At 40.7% G+C, this 18,813-nt stretch overlaps 1 protein-coding gene and 1 long non-coding RNA gene across 3 annotated transcripts in view; one reads left to right on the top strand and one right to left on the bottom strand.

Moving 5' to 3' along the window:
• The window catches only part of SEC23B (SEC23 homolog B, COPII coat complex component), a 49,090-nt gene extending 33,379 nt beyond the window's left edge, over positions 1 to 15,711 (bottom strand). Inside the window, exons 1-6 of one of the 2 annotated variants that reach the window (XM_084887631.1) lie at positions 14,761 to 15,711; positions 9,046 to 9,269; positions 6,729 to 6,786; positions 3,937 to 4,023; positions 2,306 to 2,542; positions 1,902 to 1,987 (exon numbers count right to left, since the gene is read on the bottom strand). In XM_084887631.1, the coding sequence (XP_084743757.1) occupies positions 1,902 to 1,987; positions 2,306 to 2,542; positions 3,937 to 4,023; positions 6,729 to 6,786; positions 9,046 to 9,266 (689 nt within the window). In that variant the 5' untranslated portion in view covers positions 9,267 to 9,269; positions 14,761 to 15,711. Of the gene's footprint in view, positions 1 to 1,901; positions 1,988 to 2,305; positions 2,543 to 3,936; positions 4,024 to 6,728; positions 6,787 to 9,045; positions 9,281 to 14,760 lie in introns of both variants that reach the window. The other variant, XM_084887630.1, reaches the window with a different exon arrangement.
• LOC311624437 overlaps positions 1 to 18,813 on the top strand; it is a 152,572-nt gene that overhangs the window by 39,624 nt on the left and 94,135 nt on the right. The window lies entirely within an intron of this gene.

Genomic DNA, 18,813 nt, shown 5'->3' on the forward strand with positions numbered 1-18,813 from the left:
TTATTATTGAAGCTCTTTATCTGGCCTTCGATTCTGAGTGATAGCTTTGCTGGGTAGCTTATTTTTGGCTGTAGGTTCTTGCTATTCATCACCTTGAATATTTCTTGCCATTCCCTTCTGGCCTGCATGGTTTCTGTTGAGAAGTCAGCTGACAATCGTATAGGTGCTCCTTTATAAGTTACTACCTTCTTTGCTCTTGCTTCTTTTAATATTCTCTCTTTATCTTTTGCTCTTGGAATTTTAATAATGATGTGTCTCGGTGTGGTCCTCTTTGGATTCCTTTTGTTTGGAGTTCTGTGCGCTTCCTGGACTTGTAAGTCAAATTCTTTCCCCAGGTGGGGGAAGTTTTCTGTCACTATTTCTTTCAGTATGTTTTCGATATCTTGCTCTCTCTCCTCTTCTGGAACCCCCATAATTCTGATGTTGGTTCGCTTCAAGTTGTCCCAGAGGTTTCTTACATTATCTTCAATTTTCTGGATTCTCTTGCCTTCTAGCTTCTGTGGAGGAGTGTCTTCTGGCTCTTTATGTTCCAAATCTTTGACTTGATTCTTGCGATCTTCCCTTCTGTTTTTAGGACTCTGTAAAATATTTTTTATTTCAGACAATGTATTCTTTATTTCTTGTTGATCCCTTATCATTTCTTGTTGACTCCTTATTAATTCTAGTTGATCTCTTTTCATATCCTCATAGGCCTTATCCATCTTTTCTAGGAAATTCTTGAAAAACCTTATAAGCGTAGATTTGAACTCTATATCCAGACGCTTTTTGTCCTCCATTTCTTTTGTTTGTGATCTATTTTGTTGTCGCATTTCGCAGTTACAGATGGGACGGGGTTTCAGGGTGGAGCCTGCAGCTTTGGCTTCCGTCAGCCCCGCCCTATGCGGGTCCTTCAGTGCTCGCTGCCGGTGCCTCTGAGAGAAAGGTGCCCTCGATTTTCGCCTGCTGCCAAACAGTCTATGCTCTCCCCCAATGAGCCCGGTATTGGGGTTCAGTTCAGTTGGAAGTGGAGTTGGAGGTGGCGTTCACAGCAGTCTGGAGCCCCAGTCTCCTTCCGGCCAGGGCAATCCCGCGGCACAGCCGACCGTCCCTTCTCTGGGGGCAGTGTGCGCGCCTCCGGGACCTCCTTTCTCCGCTGCCCCGGGGTTCCGACTTACAGCCCAGCTCCCTATGGCTGAGCCTGAGTCCCCGGGGTCTGGCCCAGAACTGGGGTTCAGAGCAGTTGGGGGCCCAGCACAGTCGGAGTTTTATCTCCTTTCCGCTAGGGAACGCCCGCCAGGCACTCGGCCTCCCTCCTCTCCGGTTCTGTACTCTCCGCGTGCGCCGCGTGTCTCCGTACCTTGGGCTTTTACAGCTCCTCCGTGCTTCCTTCTGGTTTTCTCCTTGCTTCTTGTTGTAGGATTTCCAGTCAGTCGACTTTCCTGTAGTTCTGGGTAATGTCCATTTTATATTTTAGTTGTATTTTATTAAAATTGTTGTGTGTGGCTGCGGCTAGTTGCCTACCCGAGCAGCCATCTTGGATTCTCCCCTAAATACATTATTAAACATTCAATATTGTTGACTTATTTTTCTTTTTTTAAAAATATATTTTATTGATTTTGTACAGAAAGGAAGGGAGAGAGATAGAGTTAGAAACATCGATGAGAGAGAGTCATCGATCAGCTGCCTCTTGCACACTCCCCACTGGAGATGTGCCCGCAACCAAGGTACATGCCCTTTACCGGAATCGAACCCAGGACCCTTCAGTCCCCAAGCCGACGCTCTATCCATTAAGCCAAACCGGTTTCGGCTTAATTTATTTTTCTCTGAAAATAAGAAACTAAAAATTTTAACATTTTTATTCCCTTGAGTGGATTCCCCTGCATGCCAACGACTGTATGTGCAACACTATATCAGTGCCTCACCTGCTTGAAACAAAAGGGTGATCCTGTGGTTGAGCAGGTCTTGCTTGTTGCATGGGCATGGCAGGCTTGGTCAGGCCAAGCATATCCTAAAAAAGAACAAAAAAAAGACTCATTTTCTTTAACACTGAAAGTAAAGGGGTAATTTTTAAAAAAATACTCTTGCACCCAGCCAGTGTGGATCAGTGGTTGAGCATTGATTCATGAACCAAGAGACCACCAGATCGATTTCAGTCAGGGCACATGCCCACAGGTTGTGGGCTCAATCCCCAGTAGGGGGCATTCAGGAGGCAACCAATCAATCTTATTAATGTTTCTATCTCTCCCTCTCTCTCTAAAATCAATAAAAACATATGTTTAAAAAAAAATACTCTTGCTCCTGCTTGTGTACAAGTTAAAGCACAAACCTGTATCTGCTTTGCAGTTAAATCCTTGGTCCCTCGGAAGACATAACTTTTGGAGATTCCTTCACAGCTGAGTTCATGAACCTGCACCATCCTCCCAAATGTGATCAAACCCACCAGAGCATCTGGAGGAAGGAGACTCAGGGACATTTGTAGAGATTCTTTGAGTGCTTGAAGGTCCTCTTCTTCTAGGCATGTGTCGATCACATAGAGGAAGACTAGAGGGGATTGTGGACCTCGCTTTATGCAGAGAAAAACAACACAGTAATCAATATACAAATCAAATCAGGTATGTAAATAACAAGTCTTCAAATATATTTACTGTCCGGGGATAAGATCCAGTTCTTTTAAATTAAATCAGGTATGTAAATAACAAGTCTTCAACTATATTTACTGCCCGGGGAAAAGAACAGCTAAACAAACATCATTTAATAACAGGTTCTTTTAAAACAAACTGGGGGGCGGGGGTGGGGGGGGCGAATCTAACTAAAAGAAAAAATATTTGTATCTAACAAATTATTCCACGTTTTTGAAAACCTTCTAAGTATCAGACATTGTTCTAGATCCTGGGATACCTCAGTGAACCAAAACAGCAAAGATCCCTGCCAGCCTCACGGAGCTAACTTTCTGGAAGGAAGAAGGTAAGGGGGATTGCATATGCCAGGAATGTAGGTAAGGGGCAGGTTCTAGTATTAAGTGGCAGGTCAGGGTAGCCTTATTAAAAAAGTAACATTTGGCTGAAACCGGTTTGGTTCAGCGGATAGAGCATTGGTCTGTGGACTGAAAGGTCCCAGGTTCGATTCTGGTCAAGGGCATGTACATTGGTTGCAGGCACATCCCCGGTATGGGGTGTACAGAGACAGCTGGTGGATGTTTCTCTCTCATCGACGTTTCTAGCTCTCTATCCCTCTCCCTCTCTCTGTGTGGAAAATCAATAATATATATATATATATATATTTAAAAAGTAACATTTGAGTAAAAACCTGGAGGACAGGGAGAGAGGAGAATAAGAGTCCAGGTGAGCACAAGTGAGAGCAAGACCCACAGGCAGAGCACTGCAGCATGCTTGTTCCTGGCATGCTTGAGGCAAGACAAGGAGGCCCATCTGGCTGAATGAGGAAACTAGCAAAAACTGAGGTCAGAGTGGTAACACAGAACTGGCTCACAAAGGGCTGTGAAACTGTTTCTCTGGACAAGGGTAAACATGAAAGGAGAATTAGAGAAGGCCCCAGTAATTCAAGTGAGAGGTGGTGACTGGCCCAGGAAAGCAGCAGTGGGAAAAAAGTGGATGGATTCTGGATAAATTGTGAATATAGACCCAATGGGGTTTCCTAATAGATTAGATATGGGATGAGAGGGAAAGTCAAGGGTGGATCTAAGGTTTGTAGTAAGTTGAACAATTAGAAGATGAAGTACCATCAACTGAAATGGAGAAGGATGTGAAGGACAGGGTTTGAATTTATTCAGTGCTACCTCTTTTTTACAGCCTTCTCCCAAGACCTGAAAACGCCAGAAAGTATACATGAATCATAATTTAATGTTTAGAATCTTGCTGCCCTCACAGATTTAAAGCCATATGGAAGATAAAGCATTTCAAGAGAATCTCACTATTTAACATTAAATGTGCAACAAACCTGTATCATGTACTCAATTGTAGAAAACTGGGGCATCAATTCAGCGGGCTGATTCACCTCAGATATGCCTGTGTAAGCTGGAGGAAACTGAAGAGATGAAAACAAAGCCATGTTTTATTAGAGCTGAAAATTTTCTATGCTATACCTTTTATTTCCCATTTATAATAACAGTTTATTATAACATATTCATTCTGAAAACACAAAATAAGCATATGCCTAAAATACCAAAATTAGTATTTAAAGTCTATAACCATGCCTTATATTTACATTACAAATTTTTTTAACGCAGCTTTAGGTTAATTGTAACTTTTATTTTTATTTTTAAAATATATTTTATTGATTTTTTAATTTTAACTTTTAAATGAATAAAAAATGCACTATCGCCGCAACCGGTTTGACTCAGTGGATAGAGTCAGCCTGCAGAATGAAGGGCCCCGGGGTTTGATTCCAGTCAAAGGCATGTACCTTGGTTGCGGCACATCCCCAGTAGGGGGCGTGCAAGAGGCAGCTGATCAATGACTCTCATCAATGTTTCTAACTCTCTCCCTTCCTCTCTGTAAAAAATCAATAAAATATATATTTTTAAAAGTGCACTATTAAAAACCATTTTTAAGTGTTGTCCTGCAAACTAAAGGCAGAGATTTTAGCTGTCTCATCAAAATCTATGCGGAAGACCAAAGCTTTTATTTGGGTTTATTATTTCAGCTATTACCAATATAGTAATAATGTTTGCTATAGAAAAATTGGAAAGTATAGAAAAATATAAAAAAACAGAAAGAAAAAACCGTCACAGTCCTATCACTGTGAGATAGTCACTGTCAGCGTCTTGGCATTTTTTTTTTTTTAATTATTTATTCTCTTGGTTTTTTTTCTCCCCAATATATTTTATTGATTTTTTACAGAGAGGAAGGGAGAGAGATAGAGAGCTAGAAACGTCGATGAGAGAGAAACATTGACCAGCTGCCTCCTGCACACCCCCTACGGGAGATGTGCCCGCAACCAACGTACATGCCCCTGACCGGAATCGAACCCGGAACCCTTCAGTCCGCAGAACGAAGCTCTATCCATTGAGCCAAACCGGTTTCGGCTCTGTTCAAGATCTTTACCTATTTTTAAATTGGGTTGATTGATTGTTTTTTGTTCTTGAGTATTAGGAGTTCTGGATATTAATCTCTTATGAGATATATGATTTGCAAGTATTTTCAGCCATTTTATGGGTGTCCTTTTTACTGATGACATTGTCATTTGATACCTTAGAATTTTCACAATAAATTACATTAAAAATTCAGAATTGAAATCTGTGTTTAATGTAATTAAACAGAATTGAAATCTATGTTTAATGTAATTAAACAATGGATAGAACGTTGGCTCAATGGATAGAACGTTGGCCTACGGACTGAAGGGTCCCAGGTTCGATTCTGGTCAGGGGCACATGCTTGGGTTGCAGGCTGGATCCCCAGTACGGGCAGCCAATCAATGGTTCTCTCTCATCATTGATGTTTCTCTCTCTTTTTCCCTCTCCCTTCGTCTCTGAAATCAATAAAATATATATTTTTTAAATGTACTAGAAGGTGCCGAAACCGGTTTGGCTCAGTGGATAGAGCGTCAGTCTGCAGACCGAGGGGTCCCAGGTTCAATTCCGGTCAAGGGCATGTACATTGGTTACGGGCACATCCCCGGTGGGGAGTGTGCAGGAGGCAGCTGGTTGATGTTTCTCTCTCATCAATGTTTCTAGCTCTCTGTCCCTCTCCCTTTCTCTCTGTAAAAAAATCAATAAAATATTAAAACAAAAATGTACTAGAAGGTAGAAATGTTTAAGACTTGTATGTACTTCTGAATCTCTCATGGAGATAATTTGGAAATGGTATCTGCTTATAGTTTCCATGCCTACAGTTACTTATCAACTGTACATTATTCTTTTCATCCTGGGCTTATTGTTGCTATATCTGAGAATGAGACTGCTAATTATAATTATAATAAAATATATGAATAAATAAATGCATGTTTTTATACCTTAAGATCTACTAGAGCACTGTACATTATGTTGGTCACAATTTTTTCTGACAACTTTATTGTGTTATAGTTTATATATCAAGAAAAACCATCCATTTTAAATGTACAATTTAATGACTTTTAATAAATGTACAGTGTTGTACAATGATCACCACAATCCAGTTTTAGAACATTTCCATCATAGGCACATTTATTTTAAAGAGTCTTTCTTATGATTTGTGAGCTCCTTCTAGCTTTGTAGTTTAAAATTTTTTAAGTCAAAAGCAGCTCAACACTGATACTTGAACCCTAAAAGTTAGAAAGATCAGAAAATGGAAATTCAGTAATGTATACTATCCAATTAGAATAAACTGAAGTCAAATGAAATATAAACAATATATGTTCTCTTATGGTAACATACTCGCTGCCTACAGAGAACTTATTAGATCTATCACCTTGAGTTTAAATTGTTACCTGCCAAAGCACAATTCAACATCACTTAATTTTTTTTCAGAGTAATACAATTCAAACAAAGAAAATACATTTAAAAATATTGCCGAAACCGGTTTGGCTCAATGGATAGAGCATCGGCTTGGGGACTGAAGGGTCCCGGGTTCGATTCCGGTTGGGAGCATGTACCTTGGTTGCGGGCATAATCCGAGTGGGGGGTGTGCAAGAGGCAGCTGATCGATGACTCTCTCTCATCGATGTTTCTAACTCTCTATCTCTCTCCCTTCCTCTCTGTACAAAATCAATAAAATATATTTTTAAAAAATAATAAAATAAAAATATTCACATACCTGATTTCTTTGGAAACAGAAATTACAGGCCCAAAGTTTTGCCCGATAATCAACTTGACTGTAAAAAAATCAAAAACAAACACAACTAGGTAACATGTTCATTTTTAAGGTAAAAAGCATTCAGATGTAAACTTCAAGTTTAATAAACTGCATGAGTGATTCTGTACGGGTGTATGGATAAAGGTATGTAAAACATTCACTGCAGTTAGAATTCTGCCTGCTAAATACAACAAAGGTTTCCCTCATACAGCAGTAATGAGACATTAATAAGTCCTTTTTGATTCTTTCCCAATTTCCTAGATAATATTTAAAATGTCATTTTTATATTATAGCTCATATTCCTTTGCCCTGTTATCTTAACATAATCTTTGTAACTTTTCTAACATCTTTATTGCCCAGATATGTGAAACTACTAAATTTCAATACTAAAAAGTGTATTTTACACGAGAATAAACTTCCCAGACTTTCACCACATGTAGCTCACTTGAAGAAAAGTTGAGCAGGCATGCTTCTGAGTTGATAGAATTCCTAGAATTGGTTCAAGATACGTTAGTTGCCTCCCTGCCCCACTTTCTACATTTAGAAAATTAACAATATGTGGCACCTTAACCAGTTTGGCTCAGTGAATAGAGCATCAGCCTACAGACTGAAGAGTCCCAGGTTCGATTCCGGTCAAGGGCATGTACCTTGGTTGTGGGCACATCCCCAGTAGGGATGTGCAGGAGGCAGCTGATCGATGTTTCTCTTTATCCTTCTCCCTTACCCTCTATAAAAAAAAATCAATAAAATATATTTTTAAAAATCCACAAAAACATTAAGTGGCTATCATTTTAAAAGAAGGCAGCAACATCTTATATGTGGATACATTACATAAAAGCAAGGGAATGAAGTAAAAAGGTTCCCGCATATAAGAATTTTATCTGTTAAAAAAAATATATTTTATTGATTTTTAACAGAGAGAAAGGGAGAGAGCTAGAATGCTAGAAACATCGATGAGAGAGAAACATCGACCAGCTGCCTCCTGCACACCCCCTAACGGGGATGTGCCTGCAACCAAGGTACATGCCCTTGACCGGAATCGAACCTGGGACCTTTCAGTCTGCAGACCGACGCTCTACCACTGAACCAAACCGGCTTCGGCTGTTAAAAAATATTAATGACACTCTTCACCTATTTAAAAATTCTCTCAAATAGTACCCACATTTAAGAGAAATATCATAGGGACAAAAAAATTATACTTAACAATAAAATCATTGAGTTAAAACTTCGTTCGGAGCTCAGTTAATTAGAGTGTCATCCTGATACACCAAAGTTGCGCATTGCATCTCTGGTCAGGTCACATAAAAGAGGCAATCAATGAATGCATAGGAGGGTGGGGCAACAAACCCATGCATCTGTGCGTGTATCTTTCTCTCTCTAAAAATCAATCAATAAATTAAAATTTATAAACAACAAAAGAGTTAAAATTTCTTCTATATCATCAATATATTAGCTATGTATGAAAAAACTGTCTAAGTTTTTTGGTATTTTTTTTTTAATGCTTTAAAGGGCAGTAATAAAATCTAAATAACCTAAATACAAACTGAATCGCTTCTCAGCCTTTTGGCTAAAATCAAGTGTAGTATCTAAATACAAACTGAAACTCAGCCCCCAAAAAGTGAATTTCAAATCCTTTTCCTCTACTTCCACCTTATTCCCTCATAAATTCTAATTTTATCTGAAGAATTATGCCAGGGAGATCACTTTATTTTTAATTTTTAATTTGATTTTGAGAGAGGGAAGGAGGAAGGAAGGAATAGGAGAGAGAAACATTTGTTTTTCTACTTTTTATGCATTCATTAACTGATTCTTGTATGTGCCGTGACCGGAGATTAAACCTGTAACCTTGGCAGATTACGACAATCCTCTAACCAACTGAGTTTCCTGGCCTGGGTATCAGGGAGATTTCTAAAAGCATTCATCAACTAAGAATCTCACCATCGCCCGGCCAGTGTGGCTCAGTGGTTGAGAGTCTACCTATGAACCAGGAGATCATGGTCAGGTCACATGCCCAGGTTGCGAGGCCAATCCCCAGTAAGGGGGTGTGCAGGAGACAACCAGTCAATGATACTTTCTTATATTGATGTTCTCTCTCTCTCTACCTCTCCATTTTTCTCTGGAATCAATAAAAAAAAAATATTTAAAACAAAAAAAGAATCTCATCATCTACTAATCTCAAATTTGATGCCTTGCCCAAATCCAATCACTTAAATGAGAATCGTGGAAATGTCATAATTTACTGTATTGATCATTTACTAGTTTTTAAATGAATTCATACCAAAGTGGATTGAGAATGGCTTTGCAAGTTGGCCTGCTGCACAGCACAGGTTCATACTGTACAGGGGGCAGGTCTGGACGTTCTTTCAAAGGTGTAAGGAGACAAGCCAAAGGTACCACCATTCTCGTAGCCTCGAGACGGCTAGAAGGCCACACATTCCAACTGAAACGCACACCGTCCCGTTCTTCATTCTGCTGAATGAACTCCAGATACGTTGCCATCGTCTAAAAAGAAACTGAAGATAAGAGTTTTAATTATATGTGAAATTGTTAACTAAACTTCAAAAACAAAAAAATAAAAAAAGGTCCCCTAACGCAATGTTTCTTAACACTAAGTCTGGAAGAACTGTCACCGTAGGATGACAACATCTTGCTTCCCGATGACCCCCCAAAGCTGATTGACTTCAGTTATCTTTGACTACTGTTCCTTTCTCAACCCTCCTCTCTAAAACTTAAAAAAGTAAAAAGAGCAGGAGGCTCTTTTGAGATGATCATTTGATCATCTCTAAAATGCATTTAAACCTCCTCATATCATCTCATCATCTCAGCCAAGCTAATTTCAGCTCCTTGCCCAAGGGTTAGTCTCAAACTGTGTTTCAGGATCCAGCTACCTTCCTCCCTAATCCCTTTCCTTCCTTGATCTACTAAAATAAAAACACTACTAAAATTTTCATGCCAAGTGATCTTACTTTTGTGCCCTTTTCCCTCCTTCCTTTGTTACCTCTGGAGGAAACTGGATATTGATGTGGGAATCCAATTCATAATGGGAATAGCCACCAGTTCTGAGTGAATTTTTACTTGGAATCACCAAAATTACAAAGGAAAGTTTGCTATTATGTTTAGTGATTTCCTCACCAAGACCTCTTTACTCACCATGGTTGCTTATGTCCGTGCCTTGAAAGATTCCAGTAATAAAATAGTCATTCAGACTAACCTTTCAAACCCCAATAACACCAACTCCATCTAATGTTTTATACATCCTGTTTACATCCTAAAATCTAGGCTAACACACATTTCAGCTATTAGGGTTTAAGAGAACAAGCACCTCAAGAAAAATGGGGGAAAGGGAGAGGAGGGAAAGCAAATGAAAGAATCTAGAATATCACTAGCCTCTAGTGCTCATTTCATACAGTTCTGAATAATAGTCTCCATGTTATTATCAAAAGCATCTTACTGTAATGATTTGAACCAAGATAATAGTTATATATGGCTAGAAAAACGAATGAATGATTGAGTCTACTATACATAACCTATCCACAAGTATTCCAAATATTTGTTCCAATGAAATTCTATGGCATATATTTATTTGCTTTTTTTCTGACAAAAGTGGGAAATTGAAGCACTGTACACAGGAAGCACTTCTTCAGCTTCCTGGAAGGCAAATGGATCTAATTCTAAGATCACAGTTCTCAGCAAGTACCTCAACAGGCTTCACTGGCTACTTCCTCTCTCAAAACAGTTCATTATTAAAAGGTACTGGCTCCATCCAATGTCCTCAAGCAACTACATATTAAAACCCGCTCTCTCAGTTTCCCACTGTCTCCTCCCCTCATGCCTTCTTCTACGGATTATTTAACAAAAACCAAAAAACATTTTTTATTTTTCAGTTACAGTTAACATTTAGTTTCAGGCATATAACCTTGTGATTAGACATTTAGGTAATTTACAGTGATCATCCTGATAAATCTAGTACCCATCTGACATGATATGTAGCTACTACAATATTATTGACTATATTTCTTATGCTGTAGTTCAGCGTTTTTCAACCGCTGTTCCGCGGCACATGTTGCCTGGTGTGCCGTAGGTGCAGACAAGACAAGAATTTTATAATTTTTCACTATTTTGTTTACTTAATATTTCATAATAAAGTAATTATAAAATACTTTCTTTGTGTTTATTTGATTCCTATTCAAGAGAATTACTTTATATATAGTCAATATAGGCACAGAGTTAAATTTTTTAACATTTTCTAATGGTGGTGTGCCTCGTGATTTTTTTCATGAAACAAGTGTGCCTTTGTCCAAAAAAGGTTGAAAAACACTGCTGTAGTTTACATCCCCATGACTACTCTGTAACAACCAATTTGTACTTAACCCCTTTACCTTTCTCACTCATTTCCCCAAACCCTCTCCTATCTGGCAATGATCAAAATGTTCTCTTTATCTATTAGTCTGTTTGTTTTGCTTGCTTGTTTATTGTTCTTTAGATTCAATTGTTTGATAGATAACTGTCATTTTATTGTTCACATTTTTTATTTTTTCTCCTTCTTTTTAAAGGAGAACCTTTAACATTTTATGTAATAATGATTCAATGGTAATGAACTCCATTAGCTTTTTGTTGTCTGGAAAGATCTTTATAGGTTCTTCAATTCTAAATGACAACTTTCCTGGGTAATCTTGGTTGTTGTAGGTCTTTGCTGTCCGTCACTTTAAATATTTCTTGCCACCCGCTTCTGGCCTGCAAAGTTTCTGTTGAGAAGTCAGCTGACAGCTTTATGTGAGCTCCCTTGTAGGTAACTAACTTATTTTCTCTTGTTTCTTTTAAGAATCTGTCTTTTAATCTTTTGCATTGTAATTATGATATGTCTCAGTATGGGCCTCTTTGGGTTCATCTTGTTTGGGACTCTCTGTGCTTCCTGAACTTGTATATCTATTTCCTTCACCAGGTTAGGTACGTTTTCTGTCATTTTTTCAAATAGGTTATCAACTTCTCACTCTTTTTCTCCTCCTAGCACACTCATGATGTGAATGTTAGAAAGCTAGAAGTTATCCCAGAGGCTTCCTACACTATCTCCATTTTTTATTTTATTTTATTCTTTTTCTTATTGCTGTTCTGATTGGGTGTTTTTTAAAAATATATTTTGATTTTTCACAGAGAGGAAGAGAGAGGGATAGAGAGTTAGAAACATCGATGAGAATCATTGATCAGCTGCCTCTTGCACACCCCCTACTGGGGATGTGACCGCAACCAAGGTACATGCCCTTGCCCGGAATCGAACCTGGAACCTTTCAATCTGCAGGCTGACGCTCTATCCACTGAGCCAAACCAGTCCCAGCTGATTGGGTGTTTTTTGCTTCCTTATGTTATTCGCAGTTTCATCTACTCTACTGTTGATTGTCTATAAATTATTCTTCATTTCAGTTAGCGTATCTGTTAGGTCTGACCAAATAATCGAATTCTAAAAGTCAGTTCCCCGAAGGGTGGGGTGGGAACCTGGTGGAGGGGGGAAGAAATGAGGAACCTTTGTAATAATATGAACAATAAAGATTGATTTAAAAAAAATAAAAGTCAGTTCCCATGTGCATGAAATTCATGCCCTGGGGGTGGAGAGGGAGGGTGTCCCTCAGCCCAGCCTGTACCCTCTCGCAGTCCAGGATCCTTTAGGGGATGTCTGCCTGCCGGCTTAGGCCCAGTCCCCTAAGCTGGCAGGTAGACATCTCTCTCACAATCCGGGGTCCCTCGCTCCTTACCTCCTTACTGCTCGCTCCTTACAGTTTGGCTCGCTGCTCCTTAGTGCTGCAGTGGAGGCAGGAGAGGCTCCCGCCACTGCCACTGCGCTCGCCAGCCACGAGCCTGGCTTCTGACTGAGCAGCACTCCCCCTGTGGGTGTGCACTGACCACCAGATGGCAGTTCCTACATTGAGCATCTGCCCCTAGTGGTCAGTGTGCATTGTAGCAACTAGTCATTCTGCCATAACTGTTGCTTAGGCTTTTATTATACAGATATAGATTAGGTCATCTGGAAAACCAAAATGGTGCCAGCATCCAGGGACAAGAGAAGTCAAAGATTTTAAAGGTCTGCCGAAACTGGTTTGGCTCAGTGGATAGAGCACCAGCCTGTAGACTCAAGGGTCCCAGGTTCGATTCTGGTCAAGGGCATGTACCTTGGTTGCGGGCACATCCCCAGTGGGGGGTGTGCAGGAGGCAGCTGATCAATGTTTCTTTCTCATCGACGTGTCTAATCCTCTATCCCTCTCACTTCCTCTCTGTAAAAAAATCAATAAAATATATTTAAAAAAAGAAAAAGATTTTAAAGGTCTTTGGGTGGGCTTTTTCAGGTGGAGAATTCTCTGGGTAGGTCTGGAGGGGAAAGATAATGGTTTTAGCAAGTGGAATGTGGTATAAGTAAAAGGGAATGTCAATTGTAAAGAGGTCTAAAGGTCAGTTCCCAGGAGGGAAACCTGCCCTCCGGTGCACAAATTTCATGCACCAGGCCTCTAGTTAACTCATAATTCTTTAGCCCTTTCAGTCTCATGCGTTCCTTCTCCAGGGACACTAAAAGTATCCTTCACACTGACTGTCTCATTTTAATAGTTTCCATGTCCACTTTTATGTTTTTATTGATTTTAGAGAGAGGAAGGGGAAGGGATAGAGAGATAGAAACACAGATAAGAAACATCTATTGGCTGCCTCCTGCAAGCGCCTATTGGGCAATGAGTCTACAACCCATGGGCATGTGCCCTTACCTAAAATCCATCTGGTGACCTCTTGGTTCATGGGTCAATGCTCAACCACTTAGCCATACCAGCAGGGCTCCATGTCCATTTTCATGCTGTTGAAGTTCTAAGTTCCTGCAGCATCTCTATAACCACTGTTTTGAACTCTAAATCTGGTAGCTTGCTTGCCCTCCATTTCATTTAGTTTGTTTTTGTGTGTGTGTGTGTGTGTGTGTGTGTGTGTGTGTGTGTGTGTTTTCCTGGAAATGTCTCCTGTCCTTTCATTTGGGGTTTGTTTCTTTGTCTCCAAATTTTGGCTGCTTCCCTATGCATCTTTCTATGTACTAGGTAGAGCTGCTACATTCCCTGGACTTGGTAGAGTGGCCTTGTGTAGTAGGTGTCCTGTAAGTTTCAGTGGCACAGCCTCCCAGTTCACCTGAGCTGGGTGCTCCATATGGGCACTGTCCTGTTGTAATTGAGCCTTAATTGCTGTTGGCATCACTGGGAGGAACTGACCCCCAGGCTGATCAATTGTGAGGACCTGTTGTGACTACAGCAGAGGTGCAGAAACCGGCATTCAAAGCAGGACTTGCTTCAGTGGGCTTTGGTGCTCAGAAAGTCTGCCCTTTGAGCATTTCAGTACAGCATGGATTCTTAACCCACCCAGAACTTGAGGCTCAAACAATCCTCCGAAACTTACGTGAAATTCTGTGCCTCAGTGAATTTGCATATAGAACCATCTAGGAAAATGGTTTTATGGCTTACACCAAATTCTCAAAGGGTAAGGGTATCTGAGGAGATTAACAGCTGAATGAATGAATATATGAAAGGGCTGGAAAGATCTGATTGAAGTGTCGGACAAAAAAAAAAAAAAAATCTGGACCACTCTTACCCCATCCACCAAGGCATATTTTCAAGACACAGAAACCAAGTTTAACCAAAGATTAAATCCAAGGCAGTCAGAAGTCCTGTGTTCTGGTTTCAGCTCTATCAAGAAGCAGAAGTCATTTCACTTGAAACGCGAGTTCAAAAACTGAAAAAGGGGCCTGGGTCCTTTCGCACCCCTCCTTTCTGAGACACCCCTAGTCAGAAGCCGGCCTGCCGCTGGGGAAAGTCGGCCTGGCGGGGAAAGCGTCACCATCAGAAGACCCCTGGATCACCAATCGCCTCCATTCCTCTGCCCGCCGGTTAAAGGATTCCCACCCGGAAGCAAACCCTTCGCCGCCTACACGCCCACGCCTGTGCCCTGACCTCGGGCCCCTCCGGCGTCCCCCACTCACCTGGCCGGATCCGTCCACCTGGCCGCAGGAGCCCGCACCTACAAGAGACCGGCTGCAGCTCCCACCGCCAAGTCCAGCTCAGCTCTAAGTCGATTGGTCAGCGTCTCTGTGCGTCACTCCCGGCGCCGCCCACCGGCCAATCAAAAAGCGCTTCCTCCGGCAGACAAGCGGAAGCAAGACATTCAGGGAAGCCGCGTCGCCATCTTGGAGAAGGGCAAGACACCCGTCCCTCGCTCTACAAAAGCGCAGTTCCTCAGAACATCCTTTCCTCCACGGTCACCGCTGAACGTTTCCGCTTAAGAAAACCCCGGCGCCAGCCGGACTGTTTTCTAGACGCAGCCTCAGGTGCACTCTCTGATCCAACAGGACGTCCGCTCGCCTCGGTGGGAAGTTGCTCTCATCACCTTAGTTACCGGGAAGCGAGAACGATGACGTATGGCCCCGGAAGAAGGGGTGGCCCTGTGCAGAGGAAACTGATGCCGGCTGGAAAGAGGCGTCAGCGCGCGGGAAAGGGTGGGGCGGAAGGCGTGTGGGCGGGGAGTGTGGGCACCGCCTGCGCATGCCCAGATGTGTGGAGGCAGGTCTCTGGGTCTCGTTAAGATTCATGGTGCCTTTTGCTGCATTGCTGCAGAGAGAGAAAGATGGGTCGCCAGCAATTCTACTGGAGCCATCCGAGGAAATTCGGCCACGGTTCTCGTTCCTGACGCGTCTGCTCAAACCGGCGCGGTCTGGTTCGGAAATATGACTTCAACATGTGCCGCCAGTGGTGTTAACGTCAGTACACGAAGGACATAGGTTTCATTAAGTTGGATTAAGTGAACTTCCATGAATAGGTCATTTAAGTCATATACCTTAAGACAGAATGCTAAAAAATTAAATTAAATTTAAAAAATGACAGAATGCTATCTCTTTGTATGTAAAATAAATCAAATATTAAAAAAGAAAAGATTCATCGTAAATGCCAGTGGTTTGGTTCTGCTTCCTCGCATCGCAAGGTTTCCTCCTTTCTCTCTCCCTGATGGCTCGTGCTCTCTGCGAAGACTGCCCTAGAAGCACAGTTTCTCTCTGCTTTTCTATCCCTGTCCTGTGAGGCAGTGAATAATTGAGAATTGTCATAGTCAAGCACTTTATTTTTTTTAAAAATATGTTTTATTGATTTTTTTTTTTTTTTTACAGAGAGGAAGGGAAAGGGATAGAGAGTTAGGAACATTGATGAGAAACATCTATCAGCTGCCTCCTGCACACCCCCTACTGGGGATGTGCCCTCAACCAAGGTACATGCCTTTGACTTGAATCGAACCCGGGATCCTTGAGTCCACAGGCTGATGCTCTATCCACTGAGCAAAACCGGTTAGGGTCATAGTCAAGCACTTTAGATGACTAAATGAACCTCATAACTATGCAGAGTGCAACTTCTACAGGCACTAAAACTGTTTTACACCTTTTTATAAGAGGCAAAAATGAGACTAAGGTTGTTAATCTGACCCAGCCTCTCTGTAGCATATAAAACTATGCTTAAATTTATGCTTAGAATATATCTAGGTATCCAAGAATTACAATTAATTAGCTCAATTTGGTATTATAGAGTTTTAAAATTCAAGTCAATGTACTATGAAAATTACTGTTAATATAATGTTTGTCAGAATAATGATTCGGTTTTGTTGAGCAAATTTACATTTCTCAATTTACATGTTCCTAAAACATTATGTAAGAGTAATGTTAGTTCATTTGATCATTACACTTCTATAAATTTAGGACATTCAAATTAATTACTCTCTCAGGAAATGAGCTCAAATAAATACATGCATTATACTTTACATTGAAGGAAGACATAGGTGTTTTGTTAATCAAACATTAAGTATAACTTTGCAAAGATTTGCTTTGATTACATGAATCCAGATTCTGTACTAGAAATTTCTGTAAGAAGGCTTTTTAAAAAAAATCTAGCACATTTAGAGTATTGGAAGTTTAGCTGTTTTATTTTCTGGGACTTTAAGGAACAGGTAATTTATATACAGTAAGTGTATTTATCTTCATAAGCCATTCACACAGAACCCCTTTAAGAGATGTACTAACTTGATTTCATGTTCTTCAGCAACATGATTTTCCTGGTTTTATCAAGTGGATACATTGGGATGTTGGTGCAACCTCAAAAATTGTTAAAGTTTCAAAAAGGGAAAATTATGTCCTGCATACAAATATAAGATAAGAACATGTCAAAGCTTCTACATAACTCATTCATTAAAAAGAGGACCTCTTGGCCGAAACTGGTTTGGCTCAGTGGATAGAGCATTGGCCTGCGGACTGAAAGGTCCCAGGTTTGATTCCAAGGGCATGTACTTGGTTTTGGGCACATCCCCAGTAGGGGGTGTGCAAGAGGCAGCTGATCAATGATTCTCTCTCATTGATGTTTCTAACTCTCTGTCCCTCTCTCTTCCTCTCTGTAAAAAAAATCAATAAAAATATATTAAATTAAATATATCATATTGGTTTTTATTGTTTAAAGAATTACAAATATTAGTACATATGTCTCCTTTTATTCCCCCATTGACCTTCCCCCCCGCCTCCTGATCCCCCTGGCACATGTCCTCAGCCCACCCCCCTAGTGTCTTGCATCCATTGGTTCTGCTTATATGCATGCATACAAGTCCTTTCCCCCAACCCCCGTCCACTTTGTTAAATTTTGACACTACTGCAATCAAGATAACAAATGTGTAGCCCTGGCTGGTTAGCTCAGCGATTAGAGTGTCAGCCCATGCACCAAAGGATAATGGGTTTGATCCCTGGCCCAAGTTGGGGTGCATGGGGGGTTGCGGCAACCAATCAAAGTGTCTCTCTCACATCAATGTTTCTCTCTCTCTCTCTCTCTCTCTCTCTCTCTCTCTCTCTCTCTCTCTCTTTTCCTTACCCCCCCTTCCTCCCTCCCTTCCACTCTCTCTAAAAATCAATGAAAAAAATATCCTCCTCAGGTGAGGATTATAAAAACAAAGATAAGGAATGTGTATATCACCCTGTAATGTTTCCTTGTGTCTCTGATATATCTATTTTTTTTTTTTTTTTTAGAGTTTTGAGTAAGTGGAAACATATGGTACATACTCTCTCTTTTATTTATTTATTTTTTTTGGCATCTGTCACTCAATCCTTTTGTGAAAGGGAGAGGGATAGAAAGTTAGAAACTTTGATGACAGAGAAAATCGACGAGCTGCTTCCTGCAAACCCCCTACTGGGGATGTGCCCACAAGCAAGGTACATGCCCTTGACCTGAACTGAACCCGGGATCCTTCAGTCCACAGGCCGTTGCTCTATCCACGGAGACAAACTGGTCAGGGCAGTAACACTGACCTTTTAAAAGAAAATCTGGAGTCTAAGATCCAAGAGGGAAAAAGGATGTCTTGCTCTTCCTAGACATACTGGGGCAGTGTATCATTGATCATCTACTTGCACCTGCTCAAAACATAAACTGCTGGGGTGTTTCTCAATGTCAGATCTAACACACATGTAATGTACACAGTGAATAAGTCCATGGGAAGAGCATGTACTTTCCTCTCCATTCCCATTTATAATACACACTCTGTCCACCTCAATTCAATAAGCTTTGACTATATAAGATAGGAACAGTTCCTAAAATTTCAGGATTGCCATATTATAATAGGCAAACCATTTAATTGTTTTTTTTTCTTCTTTTTTTAAAAAATATATATTTTATTGATTTTTCACAGAGAGGAAGAGAGAGGGATAGAGAGCTAGAAACATCAATGAGAGAGAAACATCAACCAGCTGCCTCCTGCACAACCCCCACCGGGGATGTGCCCGCAACCAATGTACATGCCCTTGACCGGAATCGAACCTGGGACCTTTCAGTCCACAGGCTGACGCTCTATCCACTGAGCCAAACCGGTTTTGGCTAAACCATTTCATTGTTATCTAAGTTTCCCTAGTCTCTAAATTGGTTTAAGTTATTGTTATTCATATTCTCTACACAAACGGTGAAACCTTTTAAAGGACACGTTTAAAGTAATAAAAAATAACAACCAGAGCTGAAATCGACTATTA

Source organism: Pipistrellus hanaki, assembly GCF_964339955.1.
Source record: "Pipistrellus hanaki genome assembly, chromosome: 6".
Taxonomy (NCBI): Eukaryota; Metazoa; Chordata; class Mammalia; order Chiroptera; family Vespertilionidae; genus Pipistrellus; species Pipistrellus hanaki.